General features: G+C 46.7%; 1 protein-coding gene across 1 annotated transcript; it reads right to left on the reverse strand.

The window, feature by feature from the left end:
• Positions 1-209: 209 nt before the first annotated feature.
• LOC142053891 (C-C chemokine receptor type 8-like) lies at positions 210-17,618 on the reverse strand. The gene is made up of 3 exons (XM_075086125.1): positions 17,565-17,618; positions 4,766-4,974; positions 210-2,531 (listed from the first exon to the last, which is right to left on the reverse strand). Exon 3 carries the CDS (start codon positions 2,520-2,522, stop codon positions 1,467-1,469), a length of 1,056 nt encoding a protein of 351 aa, XP_074942226.1. The 5' UTR covers positions 2,523-2,531; positions 4,766-4,974; positions 17,565-17,618; the 3' UTR covers positions 210-1,466.
• Between the last annotated feature and the right edge of the window lie 3,522 nt (positions 17,619-21,140).

The following is a 21,140-nucleotide window of genomic DNA, read 5'->3' on the forward strand; positions in this document are numbered from 1 at the left end:
ATGCAGTCTGGATTGGACCAAGACCCCCCTCTGGTCTCTTCTCTGCAACCAGGAAACTTGGCTCCTGACTGCCATGTTTTGTGGCATAATTGAGCTGCAGTGCATTCCTTACTCATTGAGGAATAAAACCTAGAAATGTTGATTACACTATCATAAATGAAAAAAGTGTTTTCTGTACTGTGAAAGTAATGGCAAGAATATCTGCCACTGAGGTTAAAAATGTATTTGACATTTTTAGGAAACATAAAACAATACAATTATATTTTCAGAAGGAAATGTAGAACTAAGAAAACATATAACATTTTTTATTACCCCAGAAATACAATCTTTGACAATATCCCGGCTGTGTTTTTCCTGGTTTCAGGTAGTCTCTTGTTTAACTTAAAATTTCATTTACAGTAATAGTACATCAAAATAAATGTTATTTTTTTACTGTGAATTTTTATTGGGATTTTGAGAACAAATATTCTTCAGCAGAAAACTGGAGGCAAAACTTATTTTGCTGGAGAGCTCCAGAGTGCCTCTCAGTTCCATCAGATGTATTTTATGTTATACCAGCTCAAAAATCAGTAAAAACATCCTTTCCTTATCCTAATCTATGTTTGTGAGTCACCAGAAAGACTTTCAGGAGCCAAGATATAAAAAGATGCAGTTAATATGTCTATTCAAAGAAAACATTTAAAAACAGTTTGAAAATAATGCTGTGTAGAAAAAGAGACAGAGCTTATGTGCTACATGCTATTTTGTGTTGCTTACATTTAGGAGCAAGCGCCAGGGACACAGGGTCCGAGGGCCCACACCTCCAATGGTGACGCAGACTACGTGGCTGCTTTGATGAGGACATTCAAGTGTACGGGCTTCTACGAGTGGCCAGTATAGGGGGCACCTGGAGGCCTTGCTCTGCTATTTTTGGAGGCATCATCACCAAAGGCTGCTTTGGGCAGCAGCAGCTTCAGGGCCACCCCGGCTGTGACTCTGGGAGCATCCCACAGCAAAGGGGGAATGGTGACAGTGGCTGAGGTGATTCCCTCTTTGCAATGTGAAGTAATCCCATGCCTGTCCCCTTGCCCACCTCCCGGAGGGGTGTCCCACATCTGTCCCAGGGATGTAGGGATTCAGGTAGGGAACAGCTTCCACAAGGCAGAGTATATCTGAGGGTGAAGCAGAAGCGATGCTTTTATCAGAAAATAACTACTAGAGGAAGCACCCTGCTTACTGAAATGTATTAAAAGAGCTCTAAAAATTAAAAATCATTCTGTGGCAAGCTTGTAGCGTCACCATCTTACAAATGCACTGACACTCTCAGGAAATAACGTTGCCACTTATTGTGCTGAAGTTCACGGCATATCTGAAAAGGAGACATGGATATACTGGTCCTCCCAAGAGGATGATACACATGGTACAACCTCCAGGACCTTGTCAGAGCTTAGGCCAACTTCTCGCACCAGAAGGCAGCCCAGGTGTGCTCACAGGAACCCTGTGCTGTCAGAGCAGCCAGAGAGCTGGGTGGCCATTGAAAATGACTGACCAGCCCCCGCACCTCCGACAGGGCTGGAGATGATACGGACACAGGACTGAAGTAGTTCTTTAAGATGGGCCTTGAATATCACTCCAGCAAAGGCGTAGATCACAGGGTTCAGGCAGCAGTGGATGAAGGAGATGGTTTCAGTCAGCTGCAGGGCCAGGGCTATCTGATAGCTCGCCTTGCAGTCATTGATGATGTGCAGGCTCTGCAGGGAGTCTAGGAACAGTGCGATGTTGAATGGAGTCCAGAAGAGGAAGAAAACAATGACGATGATGAAAATCATCTTGATCGCCTTGATCTTGTTCCGATTTTTGCATTTTTGCAGGTTTTTCAGTATCTCGGTGTAGCAGCAAATAAGGATGCTAAGGGGAATCAAGAGGCCCAAGATATTGACCGCAAACTGTGAAGCGACTTTCCAGGTATTGTCTCCTGGGGGGTATGTGGAGACACACTGCACAGACTGCTCAATTTCCAGCTGCTGGTTGAACATGATGCTGGGTACAGAAGCCAGGCCAGCCACCAGCCACAGGATTAAACTGATAATTATGCCACAAGAGGCTGTCCGTATCCTCATGGCATAGACAGCATGGACAATTGCTATATACCTGTCTATGCTCATGAGGGTTATAAAGAAAATGCTGCTATAAAAACCTGTGTAATAAATGCCAGCCATTATCTTGCACATAGTGTTGCCAAAAACCCACTGGTCTGAAGCATAGTGGGCTTGGAAAGGGAGAGGCACAACGAAGAGGAGATCAGAGGCTGCAAGGTTCAGCAGGCAGATGTCAGTCATCGTTATCAGCCTTTTCCTGGTCAGGAGAACCCAGAGGACCAAGGAGTTTCCCAGAATGCAGAAGACAAACACAAGGCAGTAAAGGATTGGCAGACAGAGGGATTTGAACCTGCGAAAGCTGTTTCCTTCATTGCACGGAGCAGTGTTTTCATCATATCCATAGTCATATTCTGTTGTGCCAAGGAACTGGCTTGTGGGATTCATCTCAGGTACCTGTGCAGGAAAGAACAAGGGATAAATGGCTGGCTGTGCTGGCACAGGACTCCCAGGGTGGCTTCTGCCTCTCTCTGTGCTGCATCAAGCTCATGGGTCAGCCTCCAGGCAGAGAGGGACTGCAAAATGCAGTCTTGTTCTCACCGGCTAGAAAAGAGCAGCTGTACCACCCAAAAGGCTGCACCTGCAGCCTGCCAGTCATTCCTATACATGCATAAGTGTGAACACTGGGATGTTCTCGGTTTCCCCAAAACTGCCTCAGTGTCAGTGAGTTAGCCTCTCATCATTATAGTGATGGGGAAAAATTCATGTTCTGAATAGTCGTAATGGTGCAAAATGGTAGAAAACCTGTATCTGATCTATGAATCCAGATTTTCTTGTGCTTCCCAGGGCGGGGAAGCTTTACGCCTGTACCATAAAGACCCTTATAAAAGTGTCGTGACTGAAGAAGCCATCACCCAACAGCATAACCACATTTTTAACTGAGCTGATCCGGGCTAGATACTGGCATGGAGTGCAGAGACATGTAAGTTAGTTTTCCGTGGGTGGCTGCAGGATCACATACAAAAAACCTCTGCAGCAGTAAGGAATTGGCAGGGCCACACAGCGGCACTTGCAGTGCTGAACTCTGGGCTGCTGCAGCAAGCCTGCCACTGATCTCCAGGTTAGCTGGCAAGCAGCTTGGCTCTGCCTATTGCTAAAACACAGTGGTTTATTGCTCCTGTCTGTTCTGCCCAACTGCAGTTATCTAGTTTAGAGAAAACCAAAATAATCTAGGGGAGTGGTTCCTCTCTGTCATTTCTGAAGAACTGCAATGAAGACAGCTTTAAAATAGTCTGACCTGCTCTCCAAAAGTGAGCCACTGCTTTAGCCACTGTATTTTTTTTCCGATGTCACCTCATGACCTCTATAAAAGGGGATCTGCTTTGCAGTGTTGCACAGTTAAGTCACATTTTAAGAAGTAATGGTTCTTTCAAAAGACACTATTTCAAAGGAGTTTGCTTTGTCACTACTAAGACATTTCCGTGTTTATTGTGCATTGCACCTATGTTATGCTTGCATACAGGTTGATCACATCTTGAAAGATCTTCAAAGACACAGAGTGTCCAGGAGCGAAGAATCATTTGTAATAACCATTGCTATTAAGCTGTAGCAATAATATGAATGACAGTGATTAATTCATTAAATGTAGAGTCATGCTCTCCTGAGTTGAGAGTTGCTGCTCCGGTATATGAAAAGAGAGAACGGTGAAAATTTTCATATTGACAAGGAAGGAATCAGAATTCACCCCTTCTTGCCCAGATGTGCCACCTTGTGCAGGGAAACAGGAGGATCTGTACACACAGCATAGAGGGGTGTGGAGTCAGTGGTTGTGCTCTGTTCCAGGTATGCTCGTGCCTCACCAACCTGCCTCAGCTTTTCTTGGCGCACCAGGCCTGTTTCCACCAAAGTCAATTGGCATGTGCCACACAGAGAAACCTCTTACAAATACAGCACTCATCCCTATGGAGTTCCTTCTTCAGAAATAATGAGTGATGAGAGAAAAGCAGTGCTGCAATCTACACTGAGAGTATAATTCTTTAGTTTTCAGCTGTAGGTAGGACATCTGCCTTATTAATTTCAACTTTGTTTTCATGCATAAACCCCTAAATATCAAGATGCCGAGTCACTAGATAATGGCTGATCACGCAGCAACAGATGTGGGTAGAAAATATTTCCTGCTAACGCTTTTGATGTGTGACCCCGACACACTGTAACTGTAAGTATTGTGGTGACGGCTTGCTTTTAACTGTCTCTCCGGGATGCCTTCAAAGCAGTCCATAGGTTCAACGACCAAAAGTAAAAAATTTTCAAAAAATAATGAACATTGTGTTATATAGATCTATAAACTCATTGATAGATACAAACAGATAGCTATAGATTTATAGATATGATGTGTCTAATTTTGGTGAACTTCAAAAGGATTTTTCCTGGGCTAAACAGAGACTGGAGATGCTCCACTTTAGACTTCCAGACCACCTTTACACCAGTAATGCCTTTGACAGCTGCTGACCAGGGCACAGCATTTTCCATTTTTGCCCCCTCTCCACATCAGCTGGCAAAACAGCCAAACTGAAGAAGCAGGTTTTGGAGGGTATTGGGAGAGAAGTGTCTGTTGCAGGTCCCTTTCCCCTCGTTGCCAAAGTTAGCCCATTACTTTCAAGAGTAGCAGATTAAATATGGATGGACTTTACCTTTGACAGCAAGAAGCCTCGACTCTCTCAGTTGGCTCCAGTCGCCTTCTCCTTCTACCGTGTCCTCCTTGTCTTCTCTCAGGTTTGGGAGTTCCCCTGGAGTTTTACTCCATAACTTGTGGAGATGGCTGAGATCGGTGATACACGGATGTCAAATGGGCAGCTGCCCGTTACAGAATTGGTTTTTAGACAAATAGAATGTTTTGTAGCTGCGGTAAACAGGAAAAGAGGTGAGAAGGCTTACAAACACATTCTGCAAAACAAAAATCAAATGCGGCTCTTTTTGAAGACAGTAAAGGTAGCACATGACCAGGTGATATCCTTTTAATGCATTTGCTAAACGCCGCTTCCTCGCAGCCACCCATGATGTAAGGAAAAAATTTAAAAGTTCAGATATCTCCATCACAGAACACACCCTAATAAATTTGCAACTTTTTACAGAAGCTGATATATACTTTTCTGAGATGCATTACTTTACTTTTTCATTTCCTTCAGATCATATCAACTTGTATACTGCAGTCCAGTTATGTCCCTCCCCATTAGTAGTGTATTAACTTTCTGAGCAAAATAAGAACTCACAGCTACTGATACCTCTTTGCAATCATTTTTTAAGCAGCTTTTATTCAAGTGGAGATATTTCAGAGTTTCTTTGCTACCTTGGGGTTTTTTAAAGTATATTTTAGTCCATTTACGATACACGGTCAGGACAAGCTATTGAAAGAAGGACAGGCTTGAAAATTTTTATTTTATTCAATAACTTTAAACTATTTTTGTTTTGTGTAATACTCTAAACTGTGTTGCTTCATAAGTCAGCCAAATTATATGCTTTTCACTCATTGATCTCAAGCATTTTCTTGATTTATAGGAGCACAGAGAATGCAAGAGATTTGCCCAAGAGCCTCAAGCAAGCATGACTGTTATTAAAGTTATTAACCTATTCTTTGGTAGCAGCTCCAATCCAAAGTAGCTTTCCAATTTGCTGGCTGTTGCATAAATTAATAGTGAAACACAGTCTCAAGGAAGAGAAGAGCTAATTACTACAGGCAGAAAAAGTGAGAAAATGGACTGGGGAAAAAAAGAAGCAACCTAATGAAGGATCTGGCAGTAGTCAGTAGCACAGTAGCAAGAAAAGACCTGTCCCCTGAGGTATTCAAAATGGTACCGATGACCACGGCATCACCCTGCCTCCAAGTACCCAGTTGATCTCATTACATAAGAAAGACCAGCTCCTTTTTTTCAATTTCTTTTTTTTTTCAGAATTATCTTTTGAACGTTGTTGTAACAGAATTTTATTCTCTTCTCTATATATTAAATATATGACTAATATGTCAATAGTATGTTCTACTGTTACAGACATACAGTATAACATAGTGTAACTCCATTCTATTTACTTTTTTGTTTAGAAATCAATAAGGTCAGCTTTCATTATTTCTTCTTATGATCAAAACATCAATCAATCAAAGATGCCCCCTGTTCCATTGGATGCTTTTTGCATTAGTTTGGCTGATAAGCCATTAACATATATAAAAAAATTAAACAGTAGTTTGACATGAAACCAATAAAAGAATGAAAGCTTCCATTAAAAATACATCTGCATTTTAAAACATTTCTACATATTCTAAAACAAAAAAAGTCTTATATTTTTATCTGTTGCATGTATTACAATTTTGCAAAAATATTTCAGTTCATTTAAAACATATATTTTTTTAATTGGGAAATCTTCCAGCCATGTATTTTCACCAGCCGCAGTTCTGCACGGCCAGGCAAAGCAAGGCATGAAGCTGGAAGAATGCGGCTGGGAAACATCAGAGGAAAAGCTCTGTGTGTTGGAGAAAGCTGGAGCGAGCAGGAAGACGCAGAGGACCTCAAAGGGAAGCAACAGAACTTGTATTCAAATCAAAAAAAGATAAGATACAAGTGAGCAGGCCTGGTGACTGCCGTGGCTGGGGGATGGCTGACTGCTGTTCTTTGGGCAGTCCAGAGATGACTGCACTGGGCATATGGGTAACAGCTTGGTAATAAGGAGAGGGAGGAGAAATTGTGGTGGTGCCAGTGTTTTGGAGGAAAACAGCAGAATTACAGAGTCTGATGTAACATTTCCAATTGCAGCTTTACTGTGTTTTGAGAAGTCATATATACGTTCAAGTCCCTGACCCTGCCTGGCTTTCAGAAAGGTTTACATGCCTGCACCGCTTCTGGGGTGGTCGGTGTTCCTGACACACAGCCATCCCCCAAGATTTTCTCAACAGAGCAAGAAAATTAATTAAAGGCAACAGAGGATATGATTTGCTGAAGGCATTGAAAGGAAGGGAGTGGAGACAGGTTTAGGAGATGACAAATATGGCTTTGGAAAGGTGTTGTCCCTGACCTGCAGGTATGAGGGTGGATGGGAGGGGAGGCCAGCACCACAGGGGTGGATTTGGGAACTGTTGGCTGAAAGGGTGATAATTATGATGATGAAAACTAATAGGAGATGCCACGGTTGGGGGACAGGGAAGAACCGGAGGCAGATTTTTATTCTTCTCCCCATGCTGAGCCGTACTCACTCTCTTACAGGTAGGTCGGGAGGAGCATGGGCAGACAGAGCACTGCTGGGCTGGAGGGCAGTAGAGATAAATAACCACTGGTGTGTTCACAGAAGTGGCGTGCTGAAACCTGTCGGTATGCTAAACTTCCCTTGAAACCTCAGAGGAGGATATCTGGCGGAGGAGGATGGGAGGCACGCATTTCTGATTTTCTCCACCATCGGCTATGAGCCAGGCTCTAATGACCTGTATGTGACACTTTTTCAGTCTGTGAATAGCATCCACTACATCCTGAGTTACACAAGGGCCACACTGGCAAATGGGTATTTTCTACCGAGCCAACAAACAGCCCTTTAAAGCTCATCTGAGGAGGATAACAAAGCAGAACATATGGTAAGCCAGCAAGAGGCAGAAAAAAATGAACACATAGGTTAAAGGTCACCTGCACTCGAAAGTGCTGATCTAAAGGAAAGAGATGCAGAGAGGCTGCAAGGTGGCAGGAGGAGTGGTGCAAGAGTGCTGGGCTCAGTGTGGTAAAGCAAAGCTGTGGAAGGGGTATGTTTGCTACACACAGACAACCCAGCGAGGAAATGGCTAGGGGAAAGGAGGGTTGTCTCACCTTATAGAAAGCACAGGCATATAAAAGCAATATTTACATGTTACCCCCTGGGTTCAAGGGCATTTGCTAGCAGGGCCCTGGGGCTGCACAGCAGCCTTCCTGTGGGAGGAGAGCAAGCCGGGTGGTGTAAAATGGTCCTTGGTTAAGTGTGTGGAGAGGATGCCTGACCCAGAGGCTTTCATAGCAGGCACCGTGCAGTCTTTCCCATGGCCTCGAGGGTGCTCCCAAGGTGCTGGGTGGGACCCAGAAGGCAGGGAAATCTCAGATCTGTTTGCTAAGAACCCATCCAAAATTCACCCTAGAGCTCCCATCTCCAGTAGCCCTGGCTGCTGCCTTGCAGCATCCCTCCAGATGATTTTTAGCTGGACACTAATACCAGTGCTAGCAATGTCTCTTCATATATTTGTGGGCTTTCCTGTGAGAAAGAAATACCTTACAGCAAAACAGAGACATCTGACTGTTGGTATCTCTGGTGCTCCAGCCTGTGGCAAGTTTGGGTTTGGGTGCAAGAGCCATGTCTCGTGCCATGCTCCGTGTGCCCAGCCAGGACCGTGAGCTGCAGGAGAGAAGAGCTGCATGGCATCACACTTCGTGAAACTGCTGGTGCACAGGCATCTCAGTCACCACTCAGGTTATACAGGGAAAATCTTGCTGCAGGAGGAGCCTTCTGGTTTGTCTTAACGGTGGTTGTCATGGTCAGCCTGCAGCAGCCACAGCGGCCCCAGACAACCAGTGAGTGCTGATGACTCTCACATCACGAGACGGTGCACCACACCACTCATGCTTCCTCTTTAGCTGCGCCTGCTGCCATCGCCACCGCAGTGGTTCTTATATTTACACTCTGCAGTTATGGTTTCTGCTGTTTTATCTTCTGCCAGAATAGTTGCTTCAGTGGGGAAAAAAACACAATGCTTTGTATAGCTGAAAACACTGTAAGCCTAGAAGTGACCAGCACATCAGAGTAAGGCAGACTTCCACCCTCCCAAACTACTTGGATCCTGAAGGTCAGGAAAGTGATGCTCCACTGAAGCTCCATGTTACATGAAAGGCTGTGGCAAATGCACAACCAAAATGAATCTTGCTGTGAAGCAAACAGCATGGCCACATCTGCAGCTCCTATAGAAAGACACATTCACTGGCAACAGGGGACCACCCATGCACACTAGCTCAGCCTCTGACATTAGTCCCAGAGGGTTTTTCTTATCCCATGCCACCACTGCAGCTCCTCAGCCTGGGGGTAACAGCCAGCTTAGCTGCTGCAAAACTGCTATGCCTCGTCTTGTAGAAACCACTCCTTCCTCCTACAGACAGTCTAGATGAGTTGAATTTGAACACAGAAAGGAAACTGGTTGCATCAGAAGACACCACCATCAAGAACTTGCTGTGGCATCAGGCAAGCCATGCTATGGCTCTGGCTGGCAGGGCAGATAAGAGGCACCTGTCTGACACCATGGCACAGGCTCTGGTGTTGGTGTAGCAGCTGTTAGGAAAAGATGGGAATAAAAGCAGAGTGAGATACCCTGCCTGGTAGGATATTTCCCAAGAAAAGACCAAGTATTTCCTGGATCCCCTCACTATCATAGCACCCAGCTGGAAAGTGGAGGACAAGTTTGCCTCGATGCGATGCTCCGCTTCCATCCATCTCAAAGCGATGGTAACCAGCTGAGTCAGGTGCTGTTATCCAAGAAAAGCACTTTCCCCTGCCTTTGCCTGACAGCAAAATAAGAGGAGCTGTTTAGTCAAAAGAGGCCTTTCCCTTTCAAATCAGCTCTCACTTTACATCTCAGAGGGCTTACTCTGTCATATTAGAAAAGGAGGGAAGAGGTGACTTAGTTCAGCAGGGAAACAAAACCAGGATTAACTGCAACAGGGGATACGTGATGTTCAGAGATGCTGGGTTGCTCAGCCAAAATGGCTTGTAAAATACCAGCAATCATCACTGTTGGTGGGAAGAACAATGACAACAGCTCGACTTTGCAGGAGAAGGTAGAGGTGGGGGTCAGGGCGAGCAAGTCCTCCACAGCATGGGAGCAGCATGGCAGGTAGCACCTTGATGAACCTCCCAACCCAAATTCCTCTTCCTGGCCACCTCTCTGCCCCAACAACCCTCTCCCAGGTGTCTCTGCTGCCTGCATGGACCAGCAAGCGCTCCTCCGCAGCTGCAACACCCTCAGTGAATCCCTTGCACCTCTCTCCCACGGGGCAGCAGGCGTGGGCAAAGGGGACACCAAGCCCTGGGTGCTCAGGACTGGCAGTCACCTGGGAGGTACAGGAGGTAACCCTGCACAGGCACTGTCTGTTGAGGGATCCTTGCCTGTTTCAGTTATTGCCACAATGTTTGGGTCTATCAGTGTCAGCTATCAACACACCATCTTAGTAGGACCACATAATCTTAATCAAAATTGTTTAATCAGACCATTGCCACTGTAGAGGCACAAATATGCCATATGACAGAATGGTTCATTTCTCTTTCTCAATGGGGATAACATACTTGTACGCCTGTGTACAAAGAGGTGGGTGAGATTTTGTGACCAGGTGAGATTTTGAGTGATTGGTTTTTTGTAATTAAAAAGGTATATTTAAGTTGACTAAAATATCTCTGAAAGTTCCAAGTTGTTTTGGAGGGGATTCCCCCCTCCAAGTTAGAGGAAAAAAAAGAGAAGAGTCACAGTACTCTATTCTGACAAGTTCCAGAAAAAACATTGCCATTTTTCATTTTTAAATGTGTCATTTTCAAATATAGCATTTTTTTATAAATAACCTCTTCTTCTAACCCTTCTTCCTCAAAAACAGGCAGGCTTCAAAACTTTAAAAAAAATTCCAGTAGAACTATAATGTGTCTGTTTTGCTGATAGCAGACAGAAATTTTTCTTTTTCTTTTCAGCTTGGTCAGCAAAAATATTGACATCTTCCACCCAAGTGGAGTTGTATTACTGTAACAAAGTACTTGTGTATGCAGCCATGTACAAATAGGCGTACGAAAAACCTATTTGGCATTGCTCTGGCTCTCTCTCCTGCAGCAGATGCTCGGTGCAGAAAAAAAGGCAGTGAGCCAGAGAGTCCTCCAAAAAACGGTTGTGGAGTTTGTACAAGAGAAGCAGCTGGAGGTGCTTGGTAAGGTCTGGATCAGCTCACTCTGCTCCACGCTCTGCTTTTCACTGCCAGCACCAAAGCCACACAGATTATGGCTTTGACAGCTGCAGCCTTGCACAATTGCTTAGTTTCACCAAAGCAGAAATCAGTGCATTGCAAAACTCCCAGCACAGTAACTCATTCATAACAATGTCAGCAGTGAGTGGGATTTTCTTACTCATGTTTTATGATAGGGCAATTGTGGAATGGAAAGAAGTAAACAAATACATCTCTTGCGTATGGAGTCTTTGAGAAAAAGACTTCTCCATCTGTCCCTTATCTGATCCTTTTTGCTCACCCTAAAGCACTGAGGTTGTTAAGCCTTTGCTGTCCCACGCCTTGGGTACATCAGGGCATGGGGGCATCTCTCAGATTAGTAACTGACACTGCTTTGCCTAAGGGTGAAGGACAGAGGAGGATGCGAGTGAGAATGAGTTAGAACAGAGAAATCACAGAAAACAGGGCTGGACAGGACACGGGGATATCATGTAGTCCATCCCCTGTCTTGAAGGTGGGGCAGTGTCCCACTGTTATTCCTGCCACATGGTTGTTCAGCCTGCTCCTACAGCCCCTGCTTTCCCCCAGCTTCTCCTTACAAACCATCCCAGTGCTTCTCCAGACTCACTCCTAGTAAATTTGCCTTAATACTTAATCTAAAACTCTCCTGGTATGATTTGAGTCACTTATTTATCTTACCCATGGAGGAACAGTTGCTACTTTCTTCTAGCTGCTTTAAAATATTCTAAGATCATGTTTCCCTTCAATCTTAATAGCTCATATTCCATCATCTTTTTCCATTTAGACCATGTTCTCTAAATTGTTAATTGTAGCCACTGTTTTCCTTTGGAGGCTGTCCAGTTTTCCTTAATCTTTTTTGCACTGCAGTGCCCAAAACTAGACATAGAGCCCCATCTGTGGCTTTACCCCTGGCAAAGCAGACTGGTAGAGTCACCTGCCTGGGGTAGCTGTCTTCTGCAATCACGTAGCGCTGGTGACTCACGCTTCTCTTGTGCTGGATGCCAGCCTCCAGATCTTTTTCTTCAGAAGTGCTGCCTTCCCCATCCTGTGTTTGTGGTCTCGGCTGACCCTACCCATGTGCAGAAGTGGGTGCTTGACCTTAATGAACTGCAGCCCATCGCTCCCAGGCTTTTTAATCTGTCAAGGTCAATTTGAGGAGCCATCGTGTCCCCCAGTATATTTGCACTCCCTCCCAAGGTGGTGGCATGTGTAAAAATAGTAAAAACATGCACCAGCCCTTCATCCAGAGCAGTAATGTGCATGATGGCTCGTACCAGGGCAGAGCGCAGCCCTGGCTGCAGGACCCTTCTGGGCAGCAATCCTGTCCAGTGGCAACTGCTCAGGAGACTGACTGTCTGACCACTTGCGCACCCATGTAAAGGTTGTTTGATATGCTCAGAAACCTTGCCAGATCTGAGGTATGGGATACCACTGCTTTGCCCGGCTGGCACGAGGCTGTAACTGAGGCTGAATTGACATAGCTGCTTATTTACAAATCTGTATCGGCTCTTAATCTTTTTATTTTCTTGCAGACTGCTAATTCCTTCTAGTGCTTTCCAGCAACTGTAATTACACTAACTGGCACATAATTCCCTCTCTGACATAAGCTGATGTTTCCCCACCAGATTATCAAGGCTACCTGTGCTGGCTGGCTGCCCAGTGCTCACCACCAGAGCTTGCCATACAGGCTCGGTGCAAAGGGCCCCAGCAGTGCCCAGTCTGCAGAGGGGGCAACCTCACTGCCCAGCCAGAGCACAGCTCTGCTCCTGACACCCAGCCAAAGAGCACCAGTCAGAGACCTCCGAGAACCATGACGCACCTGCGTGCAGACTCTCAGGGCCTTCTTCTCAGGGCTCATTGGCCATTCAGGCGTGAAGTTTATGAGCTCCAGCACCGAAACCGGGCAGGATTCCTCCCACCGCAGCAATGCCACCTAACCCTGTGCAACACTTCTTGGCTCTCTGGAATGCAGATAAACCACGTGGGGCTGGGGTGTGGGCGAGGGCACTCAATTAGCTACTTGGTTAAATGGCTAGGCTGGTTCCTGGCAGGGTGCCTGCCCATGGCCGGGTTCCAGTGATACCCCTGCAAGGGTGCACCACTGCGGTGCAGTGGTTGCACCACTTCTGCATCCTGGCTAGTCTCAGGCCACGCTGGCCCTGTGGCTGTGAGGAACCGGGGAGCTGCAAGGTGGGAAATTCCCTGTGTGGTCACCGGTGCCCACATCCGCCTCTCGAGCACGGTTCAAGACCACAGGAGCCTCCCGTGGAAGCAGCTCTGGACGTTCATCAGATCGTAAAAAGAAAAAAGGGTTTCAACATATGAAACCATGCCCTTAAAAGAGGGAAACCTCCATGGTTTAAGACCAGTATGGCGACTCAGGGACCCTGGATTCAAACCTGCATGCTGCTGCTGGCAGCACGTCCCGTTGGAGGCGTAACCTGACTTTAGTAACACCTCTCCAGGGCAGGCTGCTCTCAGCACACGAGCATCACGCAGCAAAATCTGGGCAATGGTCCCATCCTGCTGCTGCTTCCCATCCAGACTGCAGTGGCTACAATCTCAAAGCAGGCACCTGTGCAGCATTGTCCTGTCTTTCCCATTTTCCCTCAGGCCTCTGCTCTCGACAGGGGCATAAAGAGAGATTTGCTGGGGTGGCACACACCTCCTACACGGCTGCGGTTTGAGAAGAGGTGTGAGGAGAGCTCAGCAATGCCGCTGATAAATCTGTATCTGAACCGCTGGTAAACAGGAAGCTGCTGAACAGCTTTATTCTTTTTCTTGGTTTTTCAGGTTCTTTTGGCCTGTTTTTTATAGATATTCTTTTTCGCTTACTTCATCTCAGGAAACACATTTTTCTGCCACCTCTTGCAGGAAATGTGCAAGATACAAAGTGTTGAAAACCTCACAATTAGCTCAACCCACTCTACAAGAGGTGGTGAGTCAAAGGGCCTGGCAGTGAGAGCATGGCAACAAAAGCGTGGCAAGTGCATTGGCATAAACTGGAAGCCCACAGGTCAAGCTCACAATGGTGAAAGTAAGGCCAAAAGGATTTTACCCTGCCGAATAGACATTTAACACATTTTTGTGCTATGATTAGATGTTGCAACTCAGGGGCTTTTCACTGGTATCAGAAAGAGCTTTCAAACCTTTCTGGTCGAGAGAGAGAGGGGCATAGCTCTCTTTCCAGAGCTGCACTACAAGGCTCTTGGGAACTCACTTTCAGCATCAAAGACCCACCAGAGAGCCTGCTGTCCACGCCAGCCATGTCCACCATCCACACAGCTGCAAACAAGTGCAGCCACGCTGAACCTTTGTACCAGAGCTTGCTGGGGGAGAAGGAAGGCTACCCATGCTCAGCACCTTAGCATGGACCCAGCAAGCCATCTGGACACATCAGGAGCAAGCAGGGCAGACTGGGCTACTGCTCAGCAGATACTCTAGGCTTGTCCTGGGCTGTAGGCAGTGGGGCAGGTACAAACCCTGCAGGGATCAATGCTCACCACGTTTAAACTCTCGATCTTGCATGGTGCTGCTTGAGAAAAGCAAATAATCAAACCCAAAGGCGGGCTGCTTACAGGGAGACATGGCAGGGTTTGCTGGCAGTAATGCTGGCAGGACAGGGTGAAGCTGTGGGGAGAAGAGGACGCAGGCATTCCTCCCACCACAGCCTGGGGCTCTGGGGCTGCAAGCGTGGCTTTGGCTGCAGCACTTTATACATCAACCCTTCTTACCCCATCTTTGCCTTAGCAGCAAGGAGGATCCCTTAGGGTAGCCAGGATAAAGCAGAGCTCACACTCACACCACCTACACTGTCCTCGTCTCCTGTGGGCTGGGGATGGACACACACAGCTCAATGAAGGTAAGAAATACAGCCCAAAATGTTCTGAAAAATACCAGGTCCAGCAAAGAAGTTGGGCTGAAGAGGAGGAGGAGTGTCTTTCCAGTATGCAGATGCATGGTGCAGGTTTTCTTCTCATTACCAAACTGTAGTTTCTTGTTTTTCTGGTGTACTGAAAGCACAAGAAGGGCTCTTGTGGGTTTCAAATGAGTGGGACAAGGCAGATGAACTTGTGCCACTGCATAGGTAGAATCTATATTGCCTTTCACAACACCCAGAATTTCTTTTGCTGACAGGTTCAAATCATTCCAAGAACCATCAAGATTTCATAACTCTCCTCATATAAGTTTGTAGGCAGAAGAGTAAAAAGTCAAAAGTTTCATTAACCTTTTGAAATCACTAGGTATGAATGTGTCTTTCTGACCAGGAACAAACAAGACCAGCTTTCATAGGCAAGATTACTAGTAACGTGTGGGCATTTCTTGGACAGAGCAAAGGACATCTGAGAAATACTGAAGTCAACAGTTGAGCCACAATCTTTAGGTAATCTTTAAAGAAGAAGAAAGCTTTTGAATTAGTCTCAAATAACACTGACTATCCAATAACAAAAAATAGTTGTTTGGGTGCTTGTGCTTCTTTTACCCAAAATGCCATTCTGCTTGCTTCGTCTTTATTTTATCAAATATGTTCAAAGCCAGTGATTCCAAATTCGGAAAACCCTTCCAGGTGTGAGCTTTCCTTAAGGAAGAGCGCTGGCATAGGAGGGGGCAGCCAGCACAAAGGTGGGAAACCTTTGCAACTCACTTTGCCAACGACAATTGTCGTAAGCTGGGACAAAGAAAGCTTGCCTTTTTCATTATGTAGGACTTTTATCAGCAAAATTGGGTTGAAGGTGGAACAGAACAACCCTTGTTTATTCCTGCTATGTCTCATTTCAGTTTTGGAAAATTAAAACCAGAAAGTTTAAACAGAAATTCTCCATTGTAATGTAATAAAATATATACAATCTCCAAGGCAGCAAAGTGAAATCCCACCATTAAAAACAAAAATATACATGATGTTTTGGGTTTTCTTTTCCCCTTGAAATGTGAATAGGTATTCTGATAAGCCATCAAACAGTAGCTGACCACATATGCCACAGGAGGTTAACACTTAATGTACTTCCCAGTAAGGGACTCTATTCAACATTATGAGCGTGCCCTGAACATGATTTCATTTATGCTCTCAGAAGCATTAAGCTTGGTATAAAACACACCTTTTTACTCCTCTATTGCACAAGACGATGTAGAGACTGCATAGAGAAATTACACATTTGTTGCCAGGCTCTCTAGAAACCTGTGACAAAAACTTGCTGTGTTAAAAATTGAGCCCTCGGAATCGTCTACAAGCCCGACATCCAAACACACTTCTAATACAAAGTTGTTTTTTACTATATCTTAGGTCCTGGATCCTAAACTATGGTCTGAGGGTGCTGGTGTCCAACAAGATCATGCAAATAGCCTTCAGGTGTTATAGAACCATGTCAGAAGAAGCATTCACCACCCGCCATCAAAATGCTGATCCCAAGGGTTCTTTGTAGCCCTCCAAGAAACTCTTCAGGAAATAAGTTCACGCAGGCTTTTGGGTACGCACACAGCCAATAAAAAACTAACTGAGGAACCTGGAAAGGACTCAGAGAGGTTGGTCTAGCAAAACATAGCCATAACTACAGTTAGCAACTCCTACTTCAGCATGACCGTACTCTCCTGAAGCATGCATTACAAGGGGCACAGCAGAGAGGTCTGCCTGCCCTGCCTGAGAATCAATCTTATGCAAAAAGAAAAGGAGTCCAATCTTCCCATAGATAAAAAAAATTTCAGCAATGTCAGCAAAGTGGCTGGCTCACTGTGCAGCGACACAGCAGTACGGTGCAGGGCTGAGCCACAGGTGGCAGGGAAGAGAGGCGGCTGGACAGGCAGCCGCTGCCTGCTGCTGCCCTGACATCCCGCTCTGGCTCCGTGGCTGCAGCGCATGGGGCACTGAAAGGAGAGGGCTTACCAGCAGTGCAAGAGCACCAGGGAGGAAATTGCCATGCATGGAGAGAAAATCATGCTCTCATAAAAGGCAGCCAGCTCTGCTGGCAGTCAGGGATACCAGGGTTTATATTCTGGTGTTTCACTTGAAGCATTTTCAGAGAACTAGCCAGGTGAGAAAGGATCAGGCCCTTTGCTATCACCGAAGTGTGAACATGCAGCACCTGAGCTGAAAGCATTCTCTACACTCTTCCCTCTCTAGCATGCCTGCGCTTCAAATCCTTTCTCATCTCCGGCACAGGCACTAGGGACAGGATTACAAAAGGTGAGAAGCACTGCAGAGCTGACAGATGCGCTGGGACACTGTCACCCAGAGCCATGGGTGCAAAAATACAGGGATCATCTGCGGGGGAAGGAGCAACCAACTTTTGACACAGCTGCTTCTAAGACAATGCAAACACAGCTGTGGGAGGAGGGGACATGCAGCAGCAATTAGGCTTCACGGAGTCCAAAAAACAACGGGCGAATATGAGAAGGAAAACAACAGACTGTCCTAAAGATAAAATAACACCACTGGTCAGTCCCCTTCCAGTAAAGTTTCCTCAACACTGGGTAGGTAAAACAAATTCCCACACCTGCAAGCACTACTTACCTCCCAGCTCGGTTCTGCTTCAGCCTCCTCCTCCTCCTCCTCGGCCGGCGGCACGCACTTTGGCAGGAGCGTGCAGGAGCCTGGGATGGAGCAGCTTTCAGTGGTGCAGCGTGGGGCAGCAGCTGCTGGCTCCTGAGGCTGCAGGGATGCACAGATGGCAGGAGCTGGAGGCTGGCGTGGGGACAGCACTAGTTGCCTTTGGGCATCAAGGCTCCCCCCATCACCAGATAGTCAGATATAGTCCAGCTTTCTGGAAAGAGTGCCTCTGTATGTTTTAATATATGAGGGCTGTTGTCTCCCTGACTGCTGCAGCTGTCAGCCAACTTATCTGCCTCTAATCATGCGATGGGGTCCTAGAGTGCCCATGGATTTCACATTACACCATTAATGTGGTGTAATGACATTCTGACTGCCACAGAATGTCAGAGACCACCACAGGACATCAGTGGCAGCCATGAGCTGAGTATGGCAAGGGTCATCCAGGCGCCCCAAGAAGAGCAGCTGGAGGAGACATACAGACAGCATGTGCTGATGGCATCCATCCTGGGGTTCAGGATGCAGCCCAAAGTTGCCTCTGCTGCCCACGGCCCTCCAGCAAGGGAAGTCTCCACAGCACAGGCTGACAGTGTAGTGAATGCAGCCGTTCCCCTGCCATCCCATCACCACTGGGAAGTGGGAGCTTCACATGCATACAGCTGCTTGGCTGCCTTCATTAACATGGGTTCAAGAGAAAAGTCAAAGGGATCTTAGCTCCTCTTTTCTGTCCTCCAGTGTAGCGTGTCAGCCACAAATTGCAGACAACAGGCAAAGAGCTAAGCTGAGCAATGAACTTGGGTAAAGAAAGTGAAGCAGCAGGAGCACAAGCTCAGGGCATGGTGAGGGGAGATCCATGGAGGCCATGGGCACCCAGGACAGGGTAGGATGGGCAGCACGGTACTGAGAGGGAAACAGAAAGCAAGTGATGGGGCAAAAGTCTTGCATGGTCCTTAGCCTTGGTCACGCTTGAGCTGGTCTTTCTTTTTTTTTTGCTATGAGGTGCTCCAGCGCCTCTTCCTCATCTGTTGCACTGCGCCGACCCAAGGAACCAAGCTCTGCTGCCAGTGTAGCCAGCTGGGTATGGAGCTGGTCTTATGCAACCAGCTAATGCTTAACTTTACCTGCTGTAAAGCGAGAGCAGAATCTGGCCCAGAGCATTCAGTTCCCCTTTGTGCAAAGCCTATTTGACTATCTGCCCCGGCTTCCACTTTTGGCATCACAGCTGCATAGCTGTCTGGCTCTGCAGAGCTGGTAGCAGGACTTCTGCACACCTTCAGCTCTGCTATCAACTCTTGTCAGCTCTTCCTCCCATGCCCTGGAATTGCTACTCTGCATTCTTCCAGAAAAGAGGAGAAACATTTCAAACCATGCGTGCTTTCACCCAGTACCCTGTAGCTCTCCAAAACTACATAGACAAAGTACTGTGAAGATCAGACCTTCCCATGAGTGATGCCCAGCAGAGAACAAGGAACCTTAACTACCCCAACCTCAAGGTTGAGGTTACCTCAACCATGCGGTAACCAAGGGTGTAATCAATCCTGAGAGCAAGCCAAACTCCTCCTGTATGCCTTGACACAGGGTCTTTGCCTCCCAGCCTTGCACCTCACTCTCAGCTGCTCATTCTGCAGTGATATTTTTGTGTCACCCTTAAGACATGCTAGTTTCTCCATGAAAACATTAAAAAATAAGCCAAGGTATCTCAGGAAGAGATGTATTAAGGGTGTCTTTGCAGGAGCTTTGCCTTCTGGGGACAGATTCAGCTCACGCCCCTATCCAGAATCCAGCCACAGCCCCAAAGAACAGCAGGACAAAGTGGGCCTCCAGCTCTGATCCCATTTCCAATGGCCCAAATTAGTTGTGGAAGAAGAGATGGAACAGCTTGGGGCAACTACAGCAAGGCTGCGCTGTAGCATACTCTTGTTTTGTAGAGTCTTCCAGAGAGCCAACAAAACTGGTTTTCTGAGGCAGTACAAATTAGCTGGATTTGGAGCCAGCATCTGGCCCGAGATCTTGACTCCAAAAACCACCTTACTTAAATACCCTGAATGTTCACCATCACGCACTAGACCCTGATTGTCGTCATGGGTCTGTTTGTGTTGCGGCACACAGTGCAACTAGGAGTAGAGGTTACAAAACAGCTCATGGGAAGGCGAGGGCCAGACCTAAGCTTGGAAGGGAAGCACTGGGAAGAGGAAGACGCGTTAAGGTCCAGATTGTCCCTGCCCAGATTGCCCGTCTAGTTTTATTTCTGTAAAAGTAAAATTAAGAATACATATTTTTGATCATCATGATGGCTCCAATTCCACAGCAGGACCCCAGCTCACTTCCATGTACATCTCTTCTCTTTTCATGCTTTCCCTCGCAGCTGAGCAAGAAAGAGACTGACCACGGCAGGGTTGCTGCACAAAGCACTGGGTGAAATTCTTCAGTGATCTTTCTTTCTGGCCTCATTCATCTTCCCATCCCTGCTGCAGATCATTTACACTGACGCAGTTGGTGCAAGCAGAGGGCTCTCGGGGTGACTTTATTCCTGAGACAAAGCTGCATAGGGAATTTGGGAGCCAGCACGTGGATGTGCTGCATTTACCCTAAAGGAGAGAACCTGGCAGTCTCATTGATTTGATTGTTATCCTTAACCCATACACAGAACTGATTGCAACCCCAAGGTGTTTTAAAGGGCAGGTGATTCATACCTGAAGTTTCAGCTTTGAAGTTCTCATTGGGAAACAGTGATTTGATGAGGACAGCTTTTATTTTCCAATCCTCAACTCCTGCCTGCAGAGATCAAGGTGTCCCTTGTGTCCTGTGCTCCTCAGACCTACAGTTTTGGACTGGCATGAGACCCTCCATAGGGTCACATTGCTCAGTGGTCCATGAGCACCTTCTGCAGTCCTGCTCCAAGAGGTCTAGGCAGACTCCGAGACACCACCCAGAGCCTCAGTGGGACCAGCCAGGCTTCCACACACCCCAGCAACCCAAAATACCACCCCTCAGGGAGCCACTCTAAAGGAGAGGGGCTGGTCAGATATGTGAGCTCCAGATGCAGCTGACTCTGTCCTCCATCAACAGCTCCACATACACAGCCTTACACATCCCAGGAGGGGCAAGAGAAGAGACCCCACTGCGGGGACATGAATATTTCAGCTGAGTGTACCCCTCTCTGCTGTGGGACAGCCTGCCCCATCACCTGGGCAGTCACCAAAGCCCAGAGGCAAGAAACCGCCGCTGCCAAAAACTCAAGAAGAAAGATGCTCCCAAATCTGATTACATCCTCACTTTATTTAACTGCCCAGGCAGAAAAGGAGAGTAAAAAGGGACAAGTGAAATATGGTTTTGACAACAACCTATTGTTATAATTACAGCCACACTTTGTCAGGTCCTTGTGGTGTCCCCCAAACAGGGCAGAGTCCGCTCTGCCATCTTCGGCTCCTGGGGAAAATGGACGGGGGGGACAAATAGGGAAATGGTAATATTTCAGCTAAGTCTGGTACTTGGTATCATGATGACTTCAGAAAAAGCGCAGGAAGCAAACAAAAATGT

The sequence above is a fragment of the Phalacrocorax aristotelis genome, chromosome 2, assembly GCF_949628215.1.
Source record: "Phalacrocorax aristotelis chromosome 2, bGulAri2.1, whole genome shotgun sequence".
NCBI lineage: Eukaryota > Metazoa > Chordata > Aves > Suliformes > Phalacrocoracidae > Phalacrocorax > Phalacrocorax aristotelis.

Bases quoted from the DNA above. Each gene is read 5' to 3' on its own strand.
- LOC142053891 (XM_075086125.1), bottom strand. From the start codon at position 2,522: ATGAATCCCACAAGCCAGTTCCTTGGCACAACAGAATATGACTATGGA.